This window comes from Salminus brasiliensis, chromosome 23 (assembly GCF_030463535.1).
Source record: "Salminus brasiliensis chromosome 23, fSalBra1.hap2, whole genome shotgun sequence".
In the NCBI taxonomy this organism is placed as follows: domain Eukaryota; kingdom Metazoa; phylum Chordata; class Actinopteri; order Characiformes; family Bryconidae; genus Salminus; species Salminus brasiliensis.
Genome location: NC_132900.1, coordinates 30,264,251 through 30,281,919, shown reverse-complemented (window position 1 = coordinate 30,281,919; position 17,669 = coordinate 30,264,251). Strand labels below are relative to the sequence as shown.

At 46.8% G+C, this 17,669-nt stretch overlaps 1 protein-coding gene across 1 annotated transcript in view; it reads right to left on the bottom strand.

Annotated features, from left to right (window-relative positions):
• cux1b (cut-like homeobox 1b) overlaps nucleotides 1–17,264 on the bottom strand; it is a 171,508-nt gene extending 154,244 nt beyond the window's left edge. The window contains exon 1 of the mRNA XM_072668403.1: nucleotides 17,073–17,264. Coding sequence (XP_072524504.1) covers nucleotides 17,073–17,135 — 63 coding nt within the window. The 5' untranslated portion in view covers nucleotides 17,136–17,264. The remainder of the gene's footprint in view (nucleotides 1–17,072) is intronic.
• Nucleotides 17,265–17,669: the final 405 nt, after the last annotated feature.

Here is a 17,669-nt window from a genome sequence, read left to right as displayed (position 1 = left end):
CACGGTTAGATCCAAGCAGTCGTATAAATAATACACAGCAGAATACACAGAAGAGGGATGAGTTGGGGAGTTGAGGACGATGAGGATGATGATGAGGACACTCTTTCAGCTGAAAGCAATCAAGTGCTCCTCCAAGGTCTAGTAGAAAGCCTTCGTCCCTGGATAGTAGAGACAGTTACTCCAACAAAAGCAGCCTTGATTTCTGAGGAAACAATGAAACAATGAGCAGGTGTCCCAATACTTTCGTCCATATACACAGCAGCCTACATGCAAATATTATTTTACACATAACATATTGCAGTAAGACGTAAGCCAATACTCAAGGCTCAAGTTGATTGGTGTCTGACTACGGCGAGTGCTAAAGGCGACTCCCAGGCCAACGACTGTGTTCATAATGTCCCATTACGATCATATACAGTAGATTAGACATGATACCAACCAGAGAGTACGCAAAATTTCTATACCCTTATTGATCAGATTCAATATCAACTGATTTTTTCATTGTTTTTTAGGCCTAAACTGGAAAGGAAGGACCTTCCAGCTCAGGCTGGCTGCATTTCTGGGAAGCTCTCTGGGTCAATAGTAAACAAAACCAGCCTTTATTGGGAACATATGGGTCATTTTTCTCGAAGCTGTTCTGTTCAGTTTAACCACTCAAATAAAAAAACAAGCCTAACTCACATTTTACTAGCTTTCCTAGCCGTCCTAAAAAAGCTCACCCACCCCCACCAGCCAGGACCATCTTTTAGCACTATAGCAGGCTGCCTCCGAACAGCCAGTGCTCGAGCAGGCCCATTCCCAGGCCCCGGCCCAGGGACTCTCTAATTAAACATGACACGCGAGCGAAACCCACCCAATAAAGAGGCCATCCAGCCCCTGAAACATTTAACACCCCCACAGACGGAACAGGAGCAGCCCGCCCCGAACACTCTCCCTTAAAACACAAATCGATAAGAGTGCACAGCACACTCTAATTCCCCACACTGAATTAGGAATGAAGCCAGGAAGGAGGGGAGGACGAGGGGAGGACGAGGTGAAGGCAGGAGAACTAAGCTCAGCGCTGGCCTCATTCGCTCACTCAGGAAGTCTGGAGCAGAGGGTGGGCATTAGGGGAAGCAACCGAAAGTAGCAGAGCCAGGTGGCGCTACTAACGAAGCCCCGCAGATAACCAGGGCCCATCGCCCTCCAGGTTGCGGAAGAGCTTGGTCACTGAAGGCCTCGGTGCAGTTTCAGGAGGGGGTGACAGGGGTGGGGCGGAAGTGGGTACACAGTACAGTACAGGAAATATTGACACAGATGCAGATCTGCTGATCCACGAGCGCTCTTCCTGAGCCGGAGGGGCGAAACTGAGACTTCTGATTAATAAATTAATAATGCTGAGAATTTCGTAAAAGCTGAATTTTGTCCAGCTGTTTGTCCAGCTGTGAGGCACTGTACCTAATTTTCTTGCTGCTACTTTTTTTTTTTTTTTTAAGTTAGGTAGAAAGAAAAGAGCTGCAACAGCCGGCCTACAGTCAGTACCTAGGAAATACTGGCCAACGAAATATTATAAATTAATATACATTTAAAAGTTCCACATTATGGGGCTCCAGTGAACGCCAAGAATCTCTGGTTCGAATCCCGGGTCATGCTGCTTGCCATCGGCAGCTGGAGTCAGAGGGAGCACAATAGGCCTTGCTCTCTCAGGGGTGGGTTAAGGGCAACTCGTAGTGCGATGCTGGTCAGCACAGGCTTCTTTTAGCTGTTGTATCGGAGCTGGGAGCCGTGCACTGGCTACCTAGCGATGCAGCATCAGCAGCAGTTCGAAAAGGGGCGGTGTGTCTTCACTCGGCTAGTGAATGAGGGACGTTGCTAGCGATGGGGAAGGGCTAACAGGCCAGGAAGAAGCTAATGAGCTGTGTATTGTAATAAGTATTGAGCTGTGGAGCAGTGAGAGAACTGGGCTCTCTGGAATGATGGATGGTGGAGCTCCATCTAGTACTCTTGGATGGGATGAGTTGGGGAGTTGAGGATGATGAGGATGATGAGGACACTCTTTCTGCTGAATGCAATCAAGTTCTCCTCCAAGGTCTAGCAGAAAGCCTTCGTCCCTGGACAGTAGAAACAGTTACTCCAACAAAAGCAGCCTTGATTTCTAAGGAAACAATGAAACAACAAGCAGGTGTCCCAATACTTTTGTCCATATTCTGTACTCATGTATGTCTTCAGCTCAGGCTGAAAAAAAAGATGCACGTTCCAAGACCAGAGCTGTAACTGGGGATGTGAACCATCCCCACACATCAGGATGATGTAGCAGATCCACGGCTCGAGGGGTTGAGGAGACGGAGACCCTGGCTCAATTCCGACCCGAGCGCTCCGAGAGGGAACGGGAAGGTGAAGAGGGGCTCCCGTTAAGCAGGAGTTGAGCAGTTTTCGCCCCACAGCTCACAATTCCCAGGCATTTTGGATTCCTTCACCCCCCCCCAGCACCACCACCTCCCTCCGCCTTCCTCAAACCACTTCCAGATGTGGCAGCAGCAGCAGCAGCAGCTGCACAGAAGCAGGACAGGAATACGCAGCCAGTCCGTGTCATTTGCTATTCTCTTCAACAACACACACACCAAAACAACTCCGCAGAAGCTCACGCCAAAGACAACCAGCCCCGACTCGGACTCCTTTATGAGCGGGCCAGCTTCAAATCAACAGCTATGAAAACGTCCGCACTCGAGACTCCGCCATAACAGAGCTGCCGCTGACGGCAAAACTACAAACGGCGTCGCTCCGGCCAAGAAACGGCTCATTTTAACGGCGAGAAACGAGAGACGGTAGCAGAAAGCAGTGAACGACCCCATCAGCTGAGCAGCTGACTCAACTTACACACCTATTAGCAGAGGAAATGTCCGGGGCAAGCGGGGAAATTGACCTCCGAGGTTCCTGAGCGCTTGAGTAAGTGTTTCTCGCGAAGCCGCTGAACATCCAGCGTCCAGCCGTGGCTCAGAGCCCTGGTAATTGGCCCAACATTGTTCAACCGAGTGTGACCCCTCTGGGATGGTCATAATAAAAGCCAAACAAAGGGAAAAGACAGAAGAAGAAGAAGCGTCCAGCTGGAATTCCAGTAAACCTGACTGACACCTGCGCTCCTAGGTTTACAAACTTGTGGGATTTGACCCTATAACCATCTGAGATATAGACATATAAATAAATGATGTCTGTGGGTGTGTGTGATTATACATAATATATATATATTAGTTTTTTTCCCTGACTAATAAACAATATACACCATATGGACAAAAGTATTTGGACACCAGCTCATTCATTGTTCCTTCAAGAGAGTTGTTCCTGCTTTTGTTGGAATAACTGTAGGCCTTCTACTAGATTTTAAGAGGAGGAGTGGATTTGGATGATCACCCCCCACCCCTACCTCATGCCAAAAGTATTAGATAGAGAACCATCCATGACTCCAGAGAATACAGTAGTTCCAGTAGCTGGGCCTTTATAACCCATCTGCCCCACGCCTTTCATTAGGCAGCATGGTGCTAATAGGTTCATGTTTATCCGCTACAGAGAGTCCTATTCTATTGGCAGTAGAATGTGAGCAGACGTGTTATGTAAGCAGACAGCTGTGTGTGTGGATTTGCACATCTGTGTGACTTAAAGTAGCTGGATGCATTTATTAGAACGGGTGTCCACAAACTTTTTTTTTTTTTTGGGGGGGAGTCTCAGTCAGGCCTCAAAGCAAAGCAGCACATTCCACCACTTAAACCCTGCATGTACCGGGACTGGGCAGAATAACACACCCTGCTTACACACACAGAACTCTCCCTCCCCCGAAAAACAATAAATACGGCGGCGCAGCTCCGCGGGTTAAACCCCGAAAACTTAATAAGCCTCGCTCCGACCCAGGAATAATAACCTCCGCGGGGGGACGGAAAAGCCGACCGAGTTAAGCCACACGATGTCCATGTGGAAGTCTTCTCAGACCGTCGACCGAAGCGGACGAGGCTAAAAGCCTTCATGGCCTGAAAGCTGTGAGTCAGCACAGGAGGAGAAGGAACGGAGGGGGCCGAGAGGGGTCAGATGGCTGTCTGGACTCCTGGACCAACTTGAGTTTCTGCATCGGAGACTTTTCTATATTTAGATAAAGCATCCAGGGATGGGGGCGGGGGAGTCAGAGACGAGGCAGCCGGTTTATTCATCAAGCCACGGAGTCCACTCAAACCCGCTCCCTCTCCCTCTGCCGTACATTTAGAGCGAGATGACTCAGCCTCAGGTGTTTGGCTGCCGCAGCGAAGGCTGGGAGAGGAAGGGGGGGGGGGGGCTGAGGAACAGAAGGAGGAGGAAATACAGCACATAGGGGACGGAGCACATGGCCAACACACTCCAAATGTCTGCCATCGCTGCAGGGACGAGTCCACTCAGAGGATCCAGTGAGTCAATGGAATATCTATGCATCATTTCAAGGAGGCTCAAGGGATGCATCATACTAAATAAACCCAGCAATAAATAGACCTAAAGTGGACGATGAGCACGCAGACTAGGCTCCGAACACACAGCCTGGTCGCCATGTAAAAAACTACGAACTGAAGAAACGACTAGATCCTGACCGATATGACCAATCAGTTGGTCAATAATACTGACCGAAATTGTAGCAGTATTGATGAAAGTATAGCTAATAACACCAGAATAGTTAGCACATTTGTTTGATTACAGCGTCACTGGGATTCGATCCCACAACCTTCCTATTTTAATAGTTGTTTTACCAAGCACTCATGTAAAAAAATAAATAAATAAAATAAAAAGCTGATCTGGCATCTTTTCTGCACCCAGAATCCCATTAGAGGGATTCAAACCCACAACCTCCTGGTGACTAGGCTAAAACCTTTGACTGCCTGTCACTGGGTACCAACAGCAAGAACGAAGAAAATGGAGCTGATAATGTGGCAATAATCAGCACTGTTTATTACAGCATGGCTGGGATTCGAACTCACAACCTCCTAATGACAAGGTAACAATTCTGACAGCGGTGCGACTGGATACCACAGCAGATCAGATGGAAATAAGTCAAATAAAGCCATGACATGACAATCAACTCTTGTATTAGTTACAGCATCATCACAATGACAAGGTACCTACAAAAGTACTGGTTTCAAAAACAAAACAAAAAAAACACGCCTGATAACACAGCAAAAATTATCACCTTTTCTGGGTGCAGCATTAGCGAGATTCAAACCCACAACCTCCTGATGACTAGGCTAATACTTTTGACTGCCTGTCACTGGGTAACAATAGCAAGAATGGAGAAAACGGAGCTGATAACTTGCAAATAATTCGCACTGTTTTTTTTAACACAGCATGGCTGGGATTTGAACTCACAACCTGATGACACAGTGCAAGTTCCTCCTATTACAGCAATAAAAACTGAAGCGGTGTATCGGTGGTTCAGATAAAGCATGGAAAACTTATCTAAACTCGACCTTTCCTACAAAAATGACGTTTTACCACAATATCTATGAATTATGTCGAATTTTATATAGATAATAAAATCAAAGCTGTTTAAAATGAAGGAAAACGCCGCATTCAGAGTCGCCGATTCAGGGCCTGGGCAGAACCGGAGACCCATGACGCAACCCCATCAGCCCCCGCTCACTGTGTAGCAACAGAGAGGGTAAAAATATCACCAGACTGCTAAAAACCCCAGCTCATAAATATATCCCCCCCCCCCCCCCACAATCCTCTTGTGCACAGAGGCAGGGCGGCCAAGGTGCAATCCGAATGCTTCAGATACTGTATCTCCCCCTTAAGGAACACACGCAGGGCTCCGTTACACTGACATGGACACTGGGAGTCATTTCGTCCATCAACCATCACCATTCCAGAGAACACATGTAGGTCCACTGCTCCACAGCTCAATGCAGGGGGGCTTCATACCCCTCTAATAGCCCACGTCTGGCGTGTAGGCATGGACTCATACCTTCAGTCTATTGGCAGTACTTCTCTACAGGGATGGGTGAACGCTTAATGCTGAATGTTAAAAGGGTGTCCACAAACATTTGGACATATAGTGTATGGCTAAAAATGGCGAAACCCATGGCGCGCCCATGGTGCTGCTTAAACGTGGACGCTTTCCCCAAACTATCTCCATCTTCAAAGAACACGACAGCTCCACTCGGGTGAAGTTTACCACAGTTTACCACAGTTTTCCTCAGGACACATGCGAATCCAGCAGCTGCTGCTGATGCTGCTGATGCTGGGTTGCTAGGTAACCTAGCGTACTCTAATACAGCACGGCTCCCCAGCTGCGATACGGCAGCTAACAGACACCATCACCCAGCCCTGAGATCAGAGCAGGGCAAGCCACTATGCTCCCTCTGACTCTGGATGCTGATGGCAAGCAGCAAGACCTGGGATTTGAACCACTAGGCACCCAAAAATGACCTCCAATGGTGCTCTCCTTTTTTCCCCTCAATTTTGGGAGAACCAGGACTTTCTCGCTTGGTCCGGACCAAGGGAGCCGAGCTATAAGAGTGTCTGGTGGTCCTCAGAAACAGCACTGCAGGGAACTGTGTAGAATAAAGCGACGCCCACTTTAGCCTTTTACTGAAATTCAGGCTAGCAGAGCTCATCAGGTCCATAGGATGAGACTACAGAGGCCTTCACGGCAGCGTGGTACCAGCTGCTTAAACGGAGCGTGCAGACGGGTGTCGCAGGATTACTTCAATGGGGACTTAGCTCAAATGGAGCCAGCTGCCAAATGCTCTTTCGCAGTGATCCCAGGCAGATAAATCTGGTGACATTTTCACATGGAAACTTTGTGTTCTTTGCAAATATCTCAAGTTATTGCAAAAACGCTAAACGGGGAAAGAAAATATCCCATAAATCCCGCAAATCAAGCCCATCTGTGCACAATCAATGGCTCGCGGATTATAAAGCATTTAAGCACGGCTCATAAACCTCGGCCTTTTGGAAGCTGGAACAGACAATCCCTGATGGAAGTGTCTGAGTATTTGTCTCCGTGTACAAATCCCATTCGAAATCCTACAACGGAATGCTGTTTAGACTGACGGTCGGAAAACCTACCGTACAGAAGCTTCCCCCTCCCGTCCCAGGGCCTCCTGTGCCACTTTAGCGCCATGCCACCAATCAGCCATGACACTAAAACCACCTTTGGCGGACCCATCCACTTCTTCATGGATCCAAAAGTGGTTCTTCTACAGCATCCCTCAAAGAACCCTTCGTACCGCCAAGACAGCGCTAATCCATCGAGGCACGGACGTCCTGCTGTCCTGCGGCACCAAGATCACCAACAACAGCAGCAGATCCTTGAAGACGTCCTGTAAGCTGGGAGGTGGGGCCCCCATGAGTGCTCATGATTCCTGCCTTATGTTCTGGAGATGTTCTGACCCGGTCGTCTAGAACGTCACGTCATTTTCGTGCTTGACAAAGTGTCTCAGGTTCGCCCGCCCAATTCTCCTGCTTCCAGAACTTGCATCACCCCCAATAACTGACCGTTCACGTCCAGCCTAATATGTAGAACCCATCAGAACCAGGCCATCAATGTTATTCACTACCAATATATTCGCTGGCCCTGGGAAGGCCGCCTGCATTTGAGGACCCTATTACAACCCAATCCATGAACACAGCCATGTATGATGCATTCATATGTAATAACACACGTAATAACAGCCAAACAAAGAGAGCAGGACGTTATTTGCAGCTCCATCAAAGTGCGGTGGAGTGCAGAGCCGCCGGAGCCGCCGGAGCCGCCGGAGCCCCCGGCTGGGCTGAGATGAAGGGAGCCGAAATGAAGTTGCCACATCTGAGAGACTCTGGAAGCCCCCGCGACCTCTCGTGACGTAGCGCAGCCCCCCCGCCTCCCTTCTTCCCAACAGCGCAGAACATCTAGACGTGAGCTGAAAGCCTTTCAGCGAGGAGTTGTTTACGGCTGGATATAAGAGGTTTTAGGAAACTGCTCCTCGGCTGCCCTTGGTAAGTAGACTGGCACGGTTTCAGTGGCGCCGCTGGAACCGGCGACTACGTTCCAGCCATGTCTTTCAGTGCTGAACAGATGTACCGCCTTAAAGGGCCCATGTCTTACAGTTCCCTGCATTCCCTTTCCTCCGCGAGGTCCACTCGCGACATCAGTGCGGCTTTACAAAGACCCCGACTTCACCCAACCAGCCGTTTTAGTTACTGCGCCTTTAAGACGTATGTAAATATGCAAATTAGCTGGGAAAATAAGTAAATCAGGGCTCCGATTGGCTGCTCTGCTGATATATGGAAATGTGAAAGGGGCTGGTCACAAAAACAAGGACTTTAAAAACTACCGTTCTAGGTACTGTACCTATATAACATATTTACATATATGTAAATTAGCTGGGAAAGTAAGAAAACCAGGTCTCCGATTGGCCGCGCTGCATTGTGCCTCATACCTTTAGCTGATATGAAAAAACAAGGACTTTAAAAACTACTGTTCCAGATACCGTGCCTATAACACATATGCAAATATGTAAATTAGCCAAATAAATATGTAAATTTGTGCCACCCTGAGTGGCCGCTCTGCATTGTGCCTCATACCTTTAGATGATATATGGAAATGTGTTGGGTTGGTGACAAAAGCAAGGACTTTAAAAACTGCTGTTCTATGTACCGTGCCTATAACCTATATGTAAATTAGCCAAATAAATATGTAAATTTGTGCCATCCTGATTGGCCACCCAGCTTTGTGCCTCGTTCAAAAGGCAGTCCAGGCTGCAACATTCCTCATCATTTTAGCCAATACACCCTGTTTTCTGTGTGTGTGAATATGTAAATTAGCAGGGTGATTATGCAAATAAGGGCTGCGTTTGGCTGCAAAACACCTTATACCTTTAGCTGGTGATGTCACAAAAACACTTCTAATTACTGTACCTTTAAGATTGATGTAAATCAGCATGGTAAGCATGCAAATTAGGCTCATCCTGCAACGTGCCTCATGTAAAAGGCAGCCCCGGCTCAAACTCACGCGCGTTGGATTTTGTGACATCACAAAAACGTTGATCTTAACAAGGGCTGTTCTGGGTACTGTACCTTTAAGACGTATGTAAATATGTAAATTAGCAGAGTAAATGTGCAAATTAGGGGGGAGCGGCTCAGCCGTCCTGACCGGAGCTATATTTAGAGAGCAGTCTGGGCTGCAACACTCCTCATAACACCACTGGGAACCGGCGGGCGCTTAAATAGAGGCGCAGGTTTTTGTGACATCACAAACACAGAATTGAAAAACTGCAGATCTTGCAGCTTATTTTTTAAATATGGAGCAGAATGTTTAGTGAGATGCAAAAATGCTAATTTTTCGAAGCTTTTACAACCCTTATTTTAACGCAAAGTGAGGACGATGCCGGTCTTCATGCTACGAGCCCTTTAATATTCATCAGATTCACCGCACTGTACACGAACGCGACTCCGCGGCCCTCGGCGGCTCTCCACGCCAGCTGGAGATTTCCATCTAAAAACGATTATCTCAATTCCGGCACGTTGCTGCAGCGCCGGGCTTGAAAAACGTACAGTACGCACGCATGACAGCCTCCAATTGCACAACACCCGATCATATCAGAGGCAATGCTGCCTCGCAACCGTACGGCAGGCGGGCCGCGCCAGAACAGGGCATCCCTTGTGCAATGTGTGATGAAGGAGGGAGGGGAGCGTTGGGTGGCGTTCGAAGCATGCCATGAGCTTATCTCTCATAGTTGTATGCAAAAGTTTGGACACCCTGTTCAAATGACATCAAATAACAACATCACCAGTCCTGCATGTCTTAAAGTGGTCCGATCGTGTTCCTGGAGAACCCCTGGAGAACCCCTGGAGAACCCCTGGAGCACCCCTGGAGCACCCCTGGAGCACAGCCTGAGTCCTGAGTTGATGCAAAATTAGTTTGTTTACTTGCTTCATTAAAATTTTTTTAAAAAAAGGCACCAGGGTAGCCTATCAAAACACAGCTCATTAACATACACACTATAGAGACAAAAGTATTTGGACACATGGTCAGTCACCATTTCTTCTGAACTCAAATATACATATAAAAAGAGGCGGCTTGCTTTTATGCTGTCGACTAGTTTTAGGAGTACTGCGCATTGCTGTGAGGGTTTGATTGCATTCAGCGGCGAGAGCTAGCAGTTCTCCAAAAACTAGTCGACAGCATAAAAGCAAGCCGCCTCTTTTTATATGTATATTTGAGTTCAGAAGAAATGGTGACTTACCATGTGTCCAAATACTTTTGTCTCTATATAATGAGCTCAGGATGTTGGATGATGTTGATCACCACTCCACCTTCACCTTCACCATCATCCCCAACCCCCCCCACCCCCCCCCAAAGCATCCCAAAAGTATCCGATGAAGCCCATTCCTGAGGGCATGGCAATAGGCAGCATGACTGGCCACCCCTCCACGAGCCCACGCCTGGCATTGGCATTGGGTAGCCAGTGGGTTCAACAGGGTCGCCACCGGGTGCAACGTAAAGCAGCATTCATTAGAAGGGGTGTCCACAAACTTTCGAATCTTAGAGCTGTACGAGAACAACGCAGCATACGGGCCCTTTACAAAGAACCCACCTCCACCGCTCTGCTCGTGAGAGCCAGCATTCAGGAAGCGTCATGTAAATCAGGTTGTGAGAGTTCCTCGACAAAAGCGCAGCGGCGCGGAGTGCCATCTGTTTTAAAGATCGATGGTGAAGCAGGCTGCCTTTCGATATGAGAGGTAACAAGACTGTAAGGCGACCTGACAAGACTGAGTACTCTAGATTGCGGTTTAAGATTCTGTTCAAATGGCAATTCTCCAAGAACCGTTCTGTGGGAGGCAAAGTAAATAAGTTGTCATCAATAATAGACAGCGAGTGTTCAGCTCCGGCTGGCTCCTATCCTCCAGACATACTCGGCGGCCTCCGCGGGCGCAGATTCACTGTCTTGACTAATAGCTTTTGATAGGCCTTTGCAATAATTACCGAGGGGCCCTTATCGCTAACTTATGCGATGCATATTTCATGTCATGGCTGCGCGTTGGCAGTCAATCTCTGAAAGCATGATTGGAAGCAATTTTGCCCCAGTTACAAATAAAAAAAAAAAGGGCAAAGGAAAGTGTGTGTGTGGGGGGGGGGGGTAGCAAAACGCAATCACGTCACCAAATTCCTTAAACTACTCTAAATCGAAGACGACAGCCAGAAAAGATCCGCCAGCTTCAACAGCCAACGGTCTTCCAGCAGAGACTCCACAGGATCACAGCTCCACATCTTCACGCCGAGATTCTGGAGAGAAGTGACCGCCCTGAAACTACTTTACTATAAAAAAAGGGGGAAATAAATAAATAAGGCAATGAGAAAAAGCATGAAGGCGGTTCGTTTAAAGCCAACGCCGTTCCTTTATGTCCCGACAAAGCCAATCAACAACAACAACGGCAGCACAGAGCAGCGGAGCATCCAGGCAGGCGTCACGGGACATTTACATTTACATTTACGGCATTTAGCAGACGCTCTTATCCAGAGCGACTTACAAGGTGACTCGTTTTACAGAGGAGGGTCAGTGTGGTGTTAGGAGTCTGGCCCAAGGACTCTTATTGGTGTAGAGCAGCACCCACAGTCACCCAGACCGGGAATCGAACCCTGGTCTCCCACATGGTGTGGTAGCTCAGTGGCAGGTAGTGGTGTTATCTGTTACGCCACACCAACCACTACTGGTACTGGTAGCCAAGCACCCCTGAACTACAGTAAAGAGCGTGAAGAGATCCGTCAGGTACTCAAGACGCTGAAAACGCCACGGCCTGAATGAAAACCTCACGTCTCCAGTGCGGTAACTTCACAGGAGATTATCTTTTGGCATGAATTAAAGAGTTTGCTGTAAACTAAGCTCAGAATTGGCAAATTTTGTAAGTTGGCCCTAAGTGAGGGGTCTAAAATTAATGTTAAACAGTCCATCGCAGAAATTAAGCTGGATAAACAGACGCTTTTCAAGTCAACCAGGTTTTTGGGAGGCCTCATAGGCAAGACTGTTGTTCACTCGACGGCCATCTCTGACTAAGAGAGAATAGTTCGTAGCGTTCGGCTCGGTAACGCACAAAAAAAAAAAAAAGACAACTGGCTTCTGGCTACTGCTCTCCATCAGATCTCGCGGTTCAACCAACAAGCTGATTGGCTCATTTTGTTGAAATCTGACCATTACGACAACTCCCATTCATATTTCAACCAGAGCCCGGCGTCCTCGTTTACGACGTCTCTGACGAAATAAAAACGTAAAAACAGCCCATTTTAAATTTGCTGCTTTTGTGAGGTCACAAAAGTTACGTTTCACTCAATCGATACACGAAAAGTATATAAACAAAAATATAATTGAATATAGTCCACGAGTGGAAACTAGAGCTGCGTAGTATGACGATATTGTATCGTATTGTGATACATTTCGTTATGGTGACAACAACAAGCTTTTTGAAGTGTATGGAGGAGACTGTTAGTGCTTAATGAACTTTAATTAATAAAATTAATCAACTGCAGCTTTCATTACTAACAGTGTTCTGAAGTCACAGTTTTTGTGATGTCATAAAAGGTTGTGATGTCATAAAAGGTCTGTGTTTTTGTGATGTCATAAACGGTCTGTGTAGGGAAACTTGGCCTCAAAAACTTGGCCCATTGTATTCATTCTTTCCACTTATTTATTTATTTTTGGGGATTTTATGATGGCAAATGAATTGAATTTAAGGAATTTTTAATTCAGAGTTTTTGTGACGTCACAAATATTATTAAAACAATCCAAACGCTACAACTAACATCGAAATGCAACAACAGTGCGCTTTAGGCTCAGTTTATGACCTCTGCAACCGAAGCAGGGTGCTTTTGGAAAGGGCCACGATAACACAGAGCAGCCAATCAGAACAAAGAGTTCATTTTAAAAGATATAAAAAACTAAACGTAGGAAAATGATTACAGACCAACAAACGATGACTGTTTTTGATTCATAAACCCACACAAGCATTATAAAAGGGCCTTGGGCGGATATTAGGCTAATAAATAAAACCACGGGACACTCTAGAGAGGTTCTTAGAGAGGACGTCCCGCGACACGACGACGGCGCTTCCACGACTCACAGCACAGCAGACTGCTTTACTGAGGTTCGAGAAGTTAAGAAGAACAGACATGCCACCGACATCGGAGTAAAGTACCAAGCGCCAAGCCCAGTTAAACAGCTGTAATTATTATTATTATTGAATTACATAGGCTGTCAGTCAGCACTGTTGAGTACTGACGGCCTCTACACCACCCTCAGAGAAGAATTTACGACAGATTTACGACAACAGCAACAACAAAGCATCAACAGCAGCATCCCAGCAGTTCAGCCACTGCTGGTGGATCAATACAAGCGACCGAGCAGCTCAATAAACAAATAAAAATATTAATAATAATAACTACAACACCACCTACACGCTGCCACACAGAACCTCAGAGAACATGCTTGGTCTGCACGGTCGGATTTCCCCTCACTTAAAAACAAGCACCGTCTCGTTCCTGTACAGCCCATCAGCACTCGACAGCGCCGGCTTTGTCCGTCAGAAACGGCTTCATGAAGCAACGTCAACAAACACGCTGGGCAAATATTAACACATCAACTTCTCGCAAAGAGACTTGCAGCCGTACCGAGGAGAAAGCATCTCTAATCTCTGATTATTAGCCTCTCGTATGAAAGCACACACTCGCCGTGGGTTTATTTAACTGATACAGGGGCAGAAACCTGGCGCACAGACGTCACGAGGCCTGGAGCTTGACTCAAGGGCATGCCACCAGTCACCAGTCACGAGAAAGGGGACAAATGAGCCCCCCTTGTAAAAGTGCCATTTCTAATATGTATTTAATATATAGATTTTAATTCCCTTAAGCTTTTTAAATACTGTAAATAAAACTCAGCTCCACCACATCAGCGCACACTTTCAGCTTACACCTAAATAACCTCCACATTTCAGGGTTTTTAGGTGCTTGACAGTACAAGATGAGATGAGATCTGGCTGGAAAAGCTTGGTTCTTAAAAAGGGTCGGAAAAGACAACCGATAAGACACGAAACTGAAAGTATCCAAGTCTACACACTAATAAATGCACTAGTTTTGACTGAGAAAAGTGATATTTAATACCGGACACGGTTCAGTCCAGTTTAACAGTGTTTAGATATTGACACTATCCACAACTCCCTCAGAGAAGAACACTTAATGGTGACGAACATTAGGAGATCACGTTTCACTGCTTTAACGTACTCGACAGAACAAGATGAGATGAGATCTGGCTTAAAAAGCTTGGTTTTAAGCCTTAAAAAGGGTCAGAAAAGACGGAAAGACAACCGATAAGACATGAAACTGGCATGTGTCCAAGCCTACATAGTAATAAAGGCACTAGTTATGATTTTTGAGAAGTAATTGAGAAGTGGGAACAGAAAAAAAGCACAGAAATGCAACAATGATTTTAAAAAAGTGATATTTAATAGCTGACATGGTTCAGTCTAGTTTAACAGGGCCAATTTTGCTCGGGTCAGAGTTTTTAGGAATTGACACCATCGGAAAAGACAGGAAGACAACCGATGAGACACGAAACTGGGACATATCCAAGTCTAAAAATTAAAAAAATACACTGCTTATTATAAATTTTAAGCGTTTGAGAAGTTGGAACAGTCAAAAAGCACAAAAATGGCTGAGAAAAGTGATATTTAATACCGGACATGGTTCAGTCCAGGTTAACAGCGCTAATTTTGCTCGGGTCAGAGTTTTTAGGAATTGACACTACTAAACAACACCCTCAGAGAAGGATACTTAGTGGTGACGAAGATCAGGAGGTCAAATTTCACTGCTTTAACGTACTCGACAGTGGATCTGGCTGGAAAAGCTTGGTTTTAAGCCTTAAAAAGGGTCGGAAAAGACGGAAAGACAACCGATAAGACACGAAACTGAAAGTATCCAAGTCTAAACACTAATAAATGCATTAGTTATTATGGATTTTAAGTGTTTGAGAAGTCGGAACAGTCAAAAAGCACAAAAATGGCTGAGAAAAGTGATATTTAATAGCGGACATGGTTCAGAGACGAGATCTGGTTGAAAAAAGCTCGGTTTTGAGCCTTAAAAAGGGTCAGAAAAGACAGAAAAAGACATAAGACACAGAACTGTCCGCGTCCGAGTTTACCCACTCCACACATAATAAACAGTGGAGCCGGTTATTATTACCATCGCTCCGACCTCTCAAACACCTAATTATTAAACTGCGAACACACAAAAAGCACAAAAACAGCAAGAATAACTGAAAAGGTGATATTTAACACCTCACAAATCCACTTTATCAGGGCTAATTTGGCTCTGGGCAGAGTTTTTAGGAACGGACACCATCAGAGAACAACTTTTTGGGGCATAAAGCAGCAAAAGCAGGTGTTGTCTCACTGTTTAAACATGTTTAAGAGTAGAAGAGAGGAGAAACTGCTGAGGAAAGCTGGATTTTCTGTATTAAAGAGGGTCAGAAAAGACGGAGACCAGCAATACTGAACGGAGCCTTGCTGACGTCCCTGTTTACCACGACTTTACGCCCTGTGTAGGAGCAGCACTCACTGCTTTAACCTTTAACCACGTTCCTAATCATCTCAACACATCATCCACACAATCTGCTCTGATATATATGATATATGATATGATATATGATATGATATATGGCAACAAAGCCAAACCGATTTAACCGCCGGAGCTGAAAAGTTCATGTAAACAGCTCTGAGAGACGGACCGTCTGATCCAACCGAGCTTCCAGCTGTTAAAATATCTACACAGCTAAACTCATTTAGACCCAAAACCGCACTGAAATATGATTTAATGTGATTTATTAATCCGTATCAGTCAAAAAGCCCGTTTGTTTTGACAGCTACGAGCTTTCCTCCCAGCCAGCGAGCGAGCGAGCGAGCGACCAGCCGACCAGCCGAGTTCACCACCGGGCACAACACTGCGAGTTAGCCGGCTAGCCAAGTTCAATTTTAAACTTTACTGCGAATATCAGCTATAAAACATCCTCAGACGCTAATATTAAGAATATAACCTCAATTAAAGCCATAAAAAATAAACTACCCCCCTCACAGCTCGAGTTCTGATGAAGACAATAGGGTAGAGTTATCTAGGGTAGCTAGCCATTAGCCGTTAGCCATTAGCCGTTAGCTGTTAGCTATCTTGGCTAGCGCTCTAGATAGCTCCGCCGCCTGTACCACCGTTCCCTCAGCCCCCGTTAAACCCTCACTTCTGGCCGCTCATAACTCATAAACACAGCAGACACTTTGTCCTAAATCTGACATTATTGCTCGCTTACTAACTAATTCGGCTGTTTAGCCAAGTGACCTGAAACAAACGAGCTGGTTAACGTTAGCTAGCCACTTTTAGCTCGCTAAGCTAACTAAGCAACCAGGCAACCCCAAGCGCCCAGAGCGGCCCCGCAGCCCGGCCTGACAAACCGCCTAAAACACGGTGAAGATGTTAACGCAACTTTCACGAAGCCCCAGCCACACACAAAGCACGTAGGAACCGGCCAACTGGCCAAATAGCGCCGGCTTCACCGGGCGCTAACAGCCGTCACCACAGCGCCACCAGCGTGGAAGCGAGCGCACTTCATCGCCCCCCCTCGGAGGGACAATTCAGCCACAACACCGATCATAAACATCATCCATTACGGCCGACAAAGTTAACTAACATCTCGGCAGGTGAACGTCTCCGGCCGCCCGGCCAGCAGCGCTCAACCCGCTCAAACACGCCAGAAAAACGCCCCAAGTGTCCGCTTGTCCCCCTCCGGCCGCCGCAGCCGCCGCCGCGCTCCGCTGATCGATGGGAATTGAACAAAGAGGATCAATTTCCGATCAGCGGAGAGAGCGAGCGAGAGGGAGAGGGAGAGGGAGAGCCGCTTTAATCGATGCGAGAAGAGGTCGCCGAAAGCCGGGGATCCCTCCTCCTCCTCCTCCCTCTCTCTCTCCCTCCCCCCCGAAAACAGAGCCGAAAAGCCCGGCAGAATAGCACGGAGCGAGCCCCGCGACCGAGGCGCCGCGGAGCTCCCAGGCACGGCGAGAGGAGAAAGGCTAACCTGCAGCTGCTGCAAATCAAAGCGCTTCCAATATTGAAACATCGATCCCGCATTGGCCGCCATCTTGAGACATATTGAGACGGAGTGAGAGGCTGAGAGAGAGAGAGAGAGAGAGAGAGAGAGGGGAGAGAGACGGAGAGAGAGAGAGGGAGAGAGAGAGGGGCTGGAGTTCGGGAGGGAAGCGGCGAAAACACGGAGCGGAGTTATTGACCACCGCCTCCGCTTATTGAACAGCGGCGCGGACTGGAGTTATTGAACGCCGGGCTGCTTATATACTGTATCGAAGCGGAGTTTATTGAACGCGGCCGGCGATCAGTTTAACGGGTAAAATGCGGACTGGACTTTTATTATTTCGTGTTTTGGCTCCCAGGAGAGCAGGTAAACCGTGTTTTTGTGTTTTTTAACGGCAGAAAATACAACCCAGAGAGGGGGGTAGTTCTGATAGAGTATCGATCGTCGTGTTTTTGCTTTATTATGCTTTTATTTTAGCCAATATCTCTACATATTACCATCGCCTGTGTACAGTCTAATCTAAATCCTGACTATATTTACCAGCTATTTTATTTATTTATTTATCTATTTATTTATTTTACTTCT